General features: G+C 36.4%; 1 protein-coding gene across 1 annotated transcript; it reads right to left on the reverse strand.

Annotated features, from left to right (window-relative positions):
* Window positions 1–9,581: 9,581 nt before the first annotated feature.
* LOC140164084 (uncharacterized) lies at window positions 9,582–10,618 on the reverse strand. The gene has a single exon (XM_072187337.1). The coding sequence runs from the start codon at window positions 10,484–10,486 to the stop codon at window positions 9,656–9,658; it is 831 nt and encodes a 276-aa protein (XP_072043438.1). The 5' UTR covers window positions 10,487–10,618; the 3' UTR covers window positions 9,582–9,655.
* Between the last annotated feature and the right edge of the window lie 232 nt (window positions 10,619–10,850).

Below are 10,850 nucleotides of genomic sequence, written 5' to 3' on the forward strand. Positions count from 1 at the left end.
GTATGGTTTTATAAACAATAACATATCGTCGCTGAGTTGTAATTGTACTTGCAGAGGCTGCTATCGGAGTTCCAAGAGACCAATGATTTCTTATCGAGAAAGTACAAATTTAACAAAGTTCTCACGACTTACATTGTGGAGGTTGGTGGCCTGCGACCAGCATCCACTGGTCTTCAATGCCGACTGAAGTTTTGGTTGGTAGCGGGAAATTGGGTCATCTGACCGGAAGTAGGAATGATTTCTTGTTTTCAAGACAAACGCTAATATACCTTCTCAATAGATACGAACTTGCGTATTTGCTAACTGGCAGGAAAAGTTTCTAGGGAAATTAATTAAATCAACATATTTAAGCTCAAAATATGGAGAATTTTACGGATTTTGTAAACCAAACGTTTCCGACTACAGTTAATTCTGTCTCTTCGCTGTTTGCTTGGACACGAGCAATAATCCTCGCATGTTTTGCGACTTTTACCATTTTCATTAACACAATGAGCATTGTTGTTTTAAAGCGGATGACTGGTATCCATGACGTAACTCGCTTATTACTAATATCTCTGAATATCACTGATATATGTTTTGGTGTCTTTGCACTTTTGCCAATGGCAGTGTTTTCTGTGGCTGGAAAGTGGATTAGTAACGAATTAATTAATATTTGTACAATGCATTCTAGTCTGCTTGTAATAATTCCTTTCATGGATTTGGGTATACTTGTTTTAATAAACGGAGAACGTATAGTTGCGTGTACCCGGCCGCTTCGATACGAAACTATTGTGACACTTAAACGTGCTAAAATACTTCTATTTATAACTGTTTTGTTTTGGAGTGGTTTGGCTTTCGTCTTCGGCCTAATTTCATTCATCTCAACATCACGATATAAAGAAAGAATTTACTTCGTTGAATATGACGCCCGTCTTAATTTATGTGATGCCTACGATTTCTCGCTCGATAATCGGGTTTATGTTGTTTTTTCTCGGTTTTTGCGGGTTTACCGATTGTGGTAATAATTGTAATGGTTATAAAGTTGTTTCATGTAGCACAAAGCCATGCTCGACGAATTGCTAGAGAATTGGCACATTATGGCGGCCATGTTCACAACCAACCATCAGCAAACAGAGGAATACACACATTCCTTTTAATTACTATCACCATGGGCGTTGCGTGGATCCCAGCATTAGTTGTGTTATTTTGTGAAACAGCATTCACAATTCGAGTACCAAATCCTGTTATACTAATGGTTCAGGTATTTTTTTACTCTTTCACGTGGATTAATGTTGTTATCTATTGCTGGAGAAATCGAGAGTTCCAAATTATAGCAATACGTATCTTTAAATAATTACTTATAGCATAGGAGTCACAGTAATGCACCAAGAGTGTCCATTACCACAATAAAATAAATGTAAATACATTTTAATGAAACATGAAATAAACTCAGAATTTCACGCACGTACGTTATGTACGGCGAGCATCGGAAGCAATGTTTGCGGGTGTTTCTTTTTTTTGGGGGGGGGGGGCAGCTAGCAACTTCAAGTGGCAGCTTTAAAACTCATGAACTAGGTACAATCATACCAAATCGTTCCGACACGAGCGCTACGAAAAGGAAACGGAACTCTTAACGTATGGGGCTGTAAAAGAAAAAAACACACAAAAAAAAGAAACTACTTGATTTCATGTAAAGGCCTTAAATATTCTAACACTCATAGGCGTAGTTCTAGTCAATACAATCTGTGTATGGAGGAATAACTTCACATTTTGTACAGTATTAGAGACGATTCAGAATGCGTTCCAATCAATAAGGGGAATGAGCTAGTGTCCAAATGTCGTTATAATAACCATCGACGAGAAACCGAACGAAACCGATGCAGTTAATAAAAAGAAAAAATGATCAAATTCGGAGTAGCAAGATATGTTTTACATGTATTTATACGTATTTTAAATAAGTATTTACTACAATGATCGATGTGGTTATCAAAGTACTTTTTTGCTTCGAGCAAGTTTGAACAATTGTGGCTCAAATTCTTCTACAGTAAATTTTCCTGTACCTGATTATCAATATTCTAAACATGACCACACTTACGGGAAGACTACGTATTGTTGTCGAGAGTAATCGTCAAAATTGTTATCATGTCAATGCGTCGATCTTTTTGGACATTATATTGGATTTTGAGATTACTGAAGAGTATTTTGGGAGAGCTCGCCAAGACAACAGTGAACCCAGTTCGTAGATCTCAAACCTTAATTATACTAGAAAGCTAAGAATTGTACGCTTTGAATTATGTATTTTTCATTGTAAAATTTGCTAGATAATTTGGCCATGGTATAAAAATACCACATACAATACACGTATTGTAGTCGAGAGCGAAGATCAAAATATAAGTGTTATCATATCAAGGCGTCGACCTTTTTGGAAATTTTCTTGGATTGTGACATCACCAACGTTTTTACGGAGAGCACACCAAGAAAATATATGGTTATATAGGTTATATTTTGAATATATGTTATAATGAACTCAAACACTAAGCACATTTTGTTTATATGCTTTGATTTATACTGGAGAGCTGGAAATTGTACGCTTAGTTAAAGCTTAAACTCCGGTTGTACATACGATTACAAACTAGGGGAGACGCAGAGGTGTAGTATCATCTAACCATAGGGTCTGTAATTTAACTTAGAATTGATAACGAGTGGTCAGTTCAGTAAAAATAGAAATAAAATGGCAAGAAATAAATACACAACCTGTTCACAAGGTTTCGAAACGCGAATTTACATACCGGTAGAAACATTCTTGGTTTGAATACTTGATTGATTGATTCAGAGAAGTGAGGGTATGGATAATATGAGGAATCAAACAATATCATGAATATGAGGAATACAGTGTATTCCTTGTTCGCATGGACGCGGGCATTAATCTTCAACATGTTATAGTTATATTTACCATCATCAACTCAATAAACATAAAAATATAAGAGAAGTAATTCGCTTATTGCTCATATCTTTGAACGTCACCGATTTATTTTTTACACTTTTGCCAATGATGGTGATTTTAGTAGGCGGGTCTTGGCCCCATAACAGACTTATGCTTAATGCATTCTATTTACTTCGTAAATAAACTTTGACAATCGTATCACTAAATGTTTTTACCATTTTTACTAACCACAGAACATTTTACCAAATCTTCCAAACTGCTCGTAAAGTCACCATATTGTATTATGAGTTACAGTGCAAACTGTGCATAAAGGCAGGAGGATGGCACTGCAAATGGTCAAATGTCGGGACCCAGGTCGAAGTTCGAGAAGAGATGATGAAGCATAAAGCGTTAAATGTCTCATTTAAGACAGGAAAGAACCCGAACCCCTAACCCTAACCCTGACCCTACCCTAAACCTAACCCTAACCGGTTAAAACTGTTCCTGTGGCGATATATTTTATATCCCGTATCCTTCTATTTTTATTTATTATTAAATCCAAATTATAGTGTTATTCACCCGAGTTAGAAATTATTCTCCCGTATCATTTTGGTTAGTCCAGCCAGGGACCGGATTGATAGCTATTGTCAAGTTATTGTTATCAGATTATCTTTTATGACCTTCGATTACATGCGAGTTGCGCCGAGGATATGATTTCCTATTATTTACTCATGTTGCCCTACAAAGTATTTATATTTTTTCTGGAATGTGTACGCTTTCTGTTCATACTGATTCCGATACTGAAATAATTCTTAAAAAATAACGTTCTCTGATGTTTTTTTGTTTCTCATGCCCCAAACAGGGCTTTTATTTTCCTCTTGCAACAAAATGGCACATTAAAACATGGGAAATTATATTACAAATACATTACAAATATACGTTACCGAAATTTAAAAATCAATTAATGAGATAACAATAAGACTAATTCATCGCCGAAAAGACGCAGCGACGCAAAAGCGATCCAGTCGCTGAATTTACACAGTGACGCATCAGGTAAAAGATATAAGCCGATACCTCACTGTGTCCCTTCAACGCCCATTAAAGCTGTATCACGCCACCACGTCCACCCAGCAACGAATTCAATATTCAAATCAAATGTATGATAGGGCTCCACTTATTCAAGTGAAATTCTTCTTTACAGTTTCTTTTAGCACAATAATTCTCAAGTTTTTCTACATCAGCAATCATATTTTTAACAGCATTAAAAGACAATCTAGACTCATCCCATTTACATTTATAAACATAATATTTCACAATGAGGATGATTTGGTTGATTATTAAAGAATCCTCCGAATCTGTATCAATAAGACCATACAATTTAATAAAAGCTGTAAGGTCAGGTATCACATCAAAATATTCCTTAACTGTTTGCCACAATAAATTAACAACTTCACAATATGCAAATATGTGTGTAATAGTTTCCCTTTCTTTATGACAGAACGTACATACATCAATGTCCTTCAAATTAATCTTAAAAAGCCAGGCGTTTGTTGGAAGGATGTTATGGATAATTCTATACTGAAACCACCTCAATTTTGAATTAAGAGTAGTTTTGAATGGCAAAATAAAATTTTACAACACTCACTGTCAGAAAGATTGTATACTCTTTTCAAAGAAGACTGACTCACTGGTTCTTTCTTGATATCATCAATGAAACAAGAATAAATATATTTTGATCTTAATTTGATAAGTGGTATTGGTGATATCAATGCCGCTAAAGTTGCACCCACCAAGTAAGTCAGGCTTCTTTATATACCCATTATCATCAAAGAAATCATATATTGTGTGGAAACCTGCTTCCTCAAATTTTGCATAATAAACAGACTGATTTCCAATGAGAATAAATCAATTATTCCAAATAACTTGTTGACACACCTCTTTAGCATTTTTTGGGTTATTTAAACTAAGGTTAGACCACAATAAAAAACACTGAAAATAAAATGGAGGAAGTATACCAAATAATGATTTGGGATCATAACTACAATTGAGAATATTTTGTCCCCCAAATTTATTCAAGTAAGATAAAAGGATATATTTCCAGCCAGCCTCATTTGGCATCACCAAGCGTTTGAGCCACATAACAGATTGAGTATTGACCCTTGATTTTAAATCGACCATATTCAATCCACCTTCATTCAACTTTCTACAACTTACAGAGCGTTTTATCTTGTCTGGACCACTCCAAATGAACTGATAAATAATTTCATTCACCTTCTTTTGAATCTTATTTGGCATTCCAATCATGGACGAAGTGTACAAAAATTTAGATAACCCAAATGTTTTCACGATAACAATTTTTCCCATAACAGAAAGATCCTCATTCTCCACATATTCAAACATTTCGTAAGAGACTTAAGTTTCTCGTTGTAATTCAAATTAACCATTGCATTATCATCATACGTAAAATAAATGCCCAACACCTTTACAATATTTGTCCATTGAACATCCCCTGGTTTTGTCGTACTATTGCGCATACATCCCAGCCACATTGCTTCCGTTTTATGATAATTAACTTTAAACTCGAGAGGGATTGATAATCCCTTAGTACCTGCAATACACATGTAACATCATTAACTCCATTTAAAAATAAACACATATCATCAGCATAACAAGAGAGTTTCACCTGTGTGTTTGGACCCACTTGAATACCCTTGATATCATCTCTATTGTATAACTGAATGCATAGAATTTGAAGAACCAGATTAAAGAGCTGACAGCTGAGCGCATCGCCATGGAATAATTGGTAGGAAACGGCACTATCTCATTAGCATGAGCGGCACTGTTATTTAAATAGCGTATTGTTATTTAAATTTGGCCTCAGATGGTATAGATGGCGCTAGTCATGGCATGCAGACGGAGCCTGTTCGAACCAGTGGAAGTGTACAGGCATGTTTAATTGATGCATAAATCACCGTTCTGTATATAGTATAAACTGGTATATTTTGTACACGATTTCTTTATACAACAATGGGGGTGATATTAAATGTATTAAGTTTATAGAATGTGACATTTACGTGCCTTTTTATTGTCTGTACGTGCAGAGCTCCGCCGACTGAAGCAGCTTGAAGCTATAGATGGTGCCAGCGTGGCCGTCCCTGGCTGCATATAGGGTAGAATTCAATTCCAATAATATTGAATTATATCAGATTCATTTCAAGCAAACACCATTGGTCTGCTTTTAAAAAGAAATGTTAATTCCCAAAGATATATAATCGAGTATAACAATGTCATTATATTATGTCAAAACAGCCGTAGCGGCTTAAAATATTCAAGGACACTGGTTACGAAATTTCCACAACGGCGTTTGGTGATAGAAATATGAATAAGGGATGAAGTGGTCTTCATTTCTGATCGGTCAGATGTGGTGTAAAAGATTTTGACTTAAAATACTACTTGTATTTCATACCTTCTCGAATTTCCATCGCATTATTGACAGCAAGTCCTAATTTCGACATTGCCATTGTAAAAAGTCATTCCCTTCTCAAATTAGCAGACTTTCAATAAAAAACATATCTCTGGTGCCTAATGGAAATACCAGTCCGCCATTACGGGTGCAGAGGTCAGTGGTCTCAGACCGTATAGCGGGCGCACTTTCAAGCGTGGTACTCGCATTGAACAGACAAAGTTCGCATACTGAATGGCGGCTTTATTTGTCAACCGTAATTAACATGATCAAGGGGTCGAACATGAATATTCATAACCGATCAATAACTGGACTCATTTTCTACCAAGCAAACCAGCTGGATTTGTCATTGCTTTGCGTGTTTAATAGAACAACCGTGAGTTTAGTGTCACCCCCTTGGCATCGCCCTGCCTGAGACCGCGTTGAATGGGGAAGTACCCAGTTGACATTCCATTGTTCATTACACAACTGGTGATATTGGTATAGAAGGTCTTAACCCATTTTTTGAATGGAGATTCCAAAATTGAATGCTTTCATAACTTAAATGCAAAAATTCATGGTCAATTGAATCATACGCCTTCTCGAAGTCAATACACAATAAAATGCCAGGGATGTTCTTATCTTTTGTATAATACAACATATCTGCGACAGTCCTGACAGAGTCCCCAATGTACCTTCCCTCAACAAAAGCAGACTGATATGGGCCAATTAGTTTGGGTGTTACCATGGCGATACGTTCAGCGACAGCTCTGGAACCTATTTTTAAATCAACATTAAGGAGTGTTATAGGCCTATAATTTTCAACACGGCGTTTATCCTTACCATCTTTTAAAATGAGTGTAATAACTCCTTGCTTTTGTGAATTTGAAAGTTCACCCATACGATAATTAGCATTTAAACAATTAACTAAATACACACCAAATTCTACCCAAAATGTTTTATAAAATAATACAGAAAGACCATCATTGCCAGGTGATTTACCAATTTTCATTTTACAAAGTATCTTATAACACTCATCATAGGAAAGTTCTCCCTCACACATGTTACTATCATCATCAGATAATTTAGTAATATATGGACTGTTCAAAAATTCATGAGCATGAGGTGTATTAAAATCCACTTCCTTTGGAGAATACAATGTAGAGTAAAATTTCTTAATTTCTTTTAGAATACTTTCGTTATCTACACACTCTGTACCATCATCATTAAGGACACATCTAACAGTGCTTTTAACCTTATTAGTTTTTTCAAGATTGAGGAAATATTTGTTATTTTTCTCCCTTTTTCAACCCAGTCAGCTCTTGATCTTATTACAATACCCTGTGTGACTGAGGCATAATGTTCATCGATCTCAGATTTGATGTTCTCCCAACTAGTTTTTGCCTCGTCAGTAGGATCGCTGTTTAGCAAATCTTCTGCAATCTTGAAATTTTTCTCCAACTCTTTAATTCTTACCGTTGTTTCTCGTGCCTTATCCTTACAATACTTTTGTGTAAAACATCGAATTTCAAATTTAATTAACTCCCAAAGTACTCTATGATCATTTATAGTATCATACTTATTAATCCACTCCAATTTCTTCTCCTTAAGTTTATTACAATAAATAACATCCTCACACAAAGAATCATTAAATTTCCAATATGATGGGCCATACTTACTCTTACTCAGATCTGAATTGAGTTTTAAATAGACATATGAATGGTCAGTATTGATGGCAGGACAAATATCACATACTTTAACTTAGTCTTGAAATTTGTCTGAAATAAACCAGTAGTCCAAACGACTTTGGATGAGTGGATTTGTTTGACGCCATGTATATTTCCTTAAATTTGGATTCCGCAATCTCCAAATGTCCACCAAGTTAAATTTTTGTAACATATCATTAACGGTATCAACAGCAGCAGAGCCACTTCTAACATTCCCACCTTGTCTGTCCAAATTAAAATTCATTAAAATATTCATATCGCCCCCTATGATTAAGAATTTGTCCTCATTATATAAATCAAACAGGGTATTTGTCAATCTATTATAAAATGGGACTTGATCTTTATTCTTATGACAAGGAGCATAAATATTAACTGACAAAATTGGTGTGCCCTGAATCCTCATATCTAAAATAATATATCTTCCTTCGACATCCACATACTTGGAAATTATATCATACTCAAATCCCTTGCGAAACAAAATGGCCACTCCCCTACTATGGTTTGATCCATGGGAGAAAATTGTATCCCCCTCCCAATGAAACTTAAAATATTTTTCCATTTCTTTAGTACAAAATGTCTCCTGAAGCATATAGATGTCACAGTGTTTTCTTTTCAACCACTCGAGAATTTTTCTGCGCTTATTAGTACTACGAATACCTTTGACATTCAATGACAATGAACTCAAGTTTAAATTATTGTCATCCATGAATCCTTATACATAATAATACCATCTCAATCGTGCAAAACAATATATAATAATATTGTATGTCAGCTTCACTAATATCGTTTACATTTCGGTAACACATAAAACATTCATATATATGCAAGAGGTTTTTATAGGAAATATATTTACACAAAATACACTTAACAATAAATGGCCAGAAATCGAAGATTGCTCTCGACCGCTCCGATTTTCTAACTGACGCCATACTCGAAAAAAAAACCCCAAACAGGATGCCTCCGGCACGAGGCGAGTGTTATGCTAGATGGTACCTCAAGTCACACCCAACTTTCGGCGGGCTCACTCCAGGGGTTACTTGCCAGCAAATTTCGGGCACAATACACGGGCACCGTATGCGTACCATTGTTAGGGTACTCCTCACACAAAAACCGAGCATTCTTTTTTCCTCGGGATCGAATCAATTTACTACCAAAAAAGGTTATCAAAAACAACTACTACCACAAAAACTATTACCGGCAGAGTTAAATAAATAACACAGGTGTTCAAATTCTTTTATCAACACAGTCTTCAAAGCGGAATACAGACCGCATTTATATCACATTATCAGTCCGAATCCCGTGCAAGCACGGACTTCACTATTTAAAGTCTTTAGCGAAATGTCAATGAAATTCCATACCAGCAAAACGATGTAGCGGTATTTTAATACAGTCATTTTCTAAACAAACGATTTGCTTACCAAAATCCAATAGAAAACACTTTCGTTCTTCAGGTTGACTTTCTTCACCATAATTGTCCAAAGCAACATAGTAAATATTAAAAAATCCCGGTATATAGTCCAAGATAAATTCAACGAAATCAAACGATGCGAGTCCAAAGTAAGTTCCATGCACATAATTCGAATGCTAATCCAGAGTGTTCAATTTCGTTCCCAGGGCTACTCTCACTAATCCTCCCGCCGAGTTTTCCCGTAACAGTATCGCTGGCACAACCGGCGGGATGAAAACTTTGCGTTTGGGGAACTTTGTCTTTATTGCTTTTTTAAGTTCCGTAAGTTTCTTGCGATCCTGCCTGACTATATAAGTCACATCATCTGACACATATATTCTTGCGCTTTGGCCTCTAAACTTGAACTCATTATCTTTCAGCTTCTCTGGCGCTTGCCTCAATACCTCGACGCGATTTTCATAGCGGAGGAATTTGACAAAAATGGGCCTTGTTCGGCCATGCTGAGAACCTGATGGAGAGCGGTGTGCACGCTCAATTTCCCATGTCTCTGCGTCTTCAATTTTCATGTGGTTGTTCATGAACGATTGTATAAAGTTAACACAATTTTTAGCATTGGTGCCCTCAGCTCCTTCAGGGATCCCGTGGAAAATAACGTTATTTCTCCGCAGGCGATTGGCGTGATCCTCTACATTTCTTTTCAGATTATCAATCTCCTCTCGTATTTCTACGATATGTTCTTCTGTCACTTTAGTTTTCTCCTCTACCTTATCTAATCTTCCGCTTAATTTCAAATCCATACTTGTGACCTTTGCCAAAATCATATTCAGTTTTTGGTCCGTAGAAAGCAACTCCATCTCCGCTATTGTCATTATCTCCTCTCGTGTATCATCATGCTCCCCGCTGATACTTGATGTACGGGACGATCCGCCATCTTGGTTATCATCGTCTAACTTCGCTGGTGATGATGACATTCTTTGCCGCTTTCTCTCCTTTTCCAGAGTATCCATAATTCATACAAACTCACTCAAAATGTTCCCTATGATCCACTAAAGACGACTTTCCACCTTCTGGCCCGAAATCAACAACTATCCGCCGAAATAGGGTGCACTTTACACGAGCTCTTTAAGACACGTGTTGCCCTCGAGCATAGCGTCGAAAAAAAAAAAATGATGTTGGCATTTCTAGAGTCTATCATTATAGGCAATACATGTAGGCTCATTTCATAATGTACAAGACAAACCACGCGCTGTATTGTAACTGTGGCTTGGATTCGTACTAGGGTCTATCGATCAACGTATTATTAATGCTTGCTAAACTGAGGATAATTTGTAAACCAGCAACTTGCATGGTACCATGGGTGGAAGCGGTTCC

Source organism: Amphiura filiformis, chromosome 11 (genome assembly GCF_039555335.1).
Source record: "Amphiura filiformis chromosome 11, Afil_fr2py, whole genome shotgun sequence".
Lineage (NCBI taxonomy): Eukaryota > Metazoa > Echinodermata > Ophiuroidea > Amphilepidida > Amphiuridae > Amphiura > Amphiura filiformis.

Coding starts and splice junctions, on each gene's coding strand:
- LOC140164084 (XM_072187337.1), bottom strand. CDS start 10,486: ATGGATACTCTGGAAAAGGAGAGAAAGCGGCAAAGAATGTCATCATCA.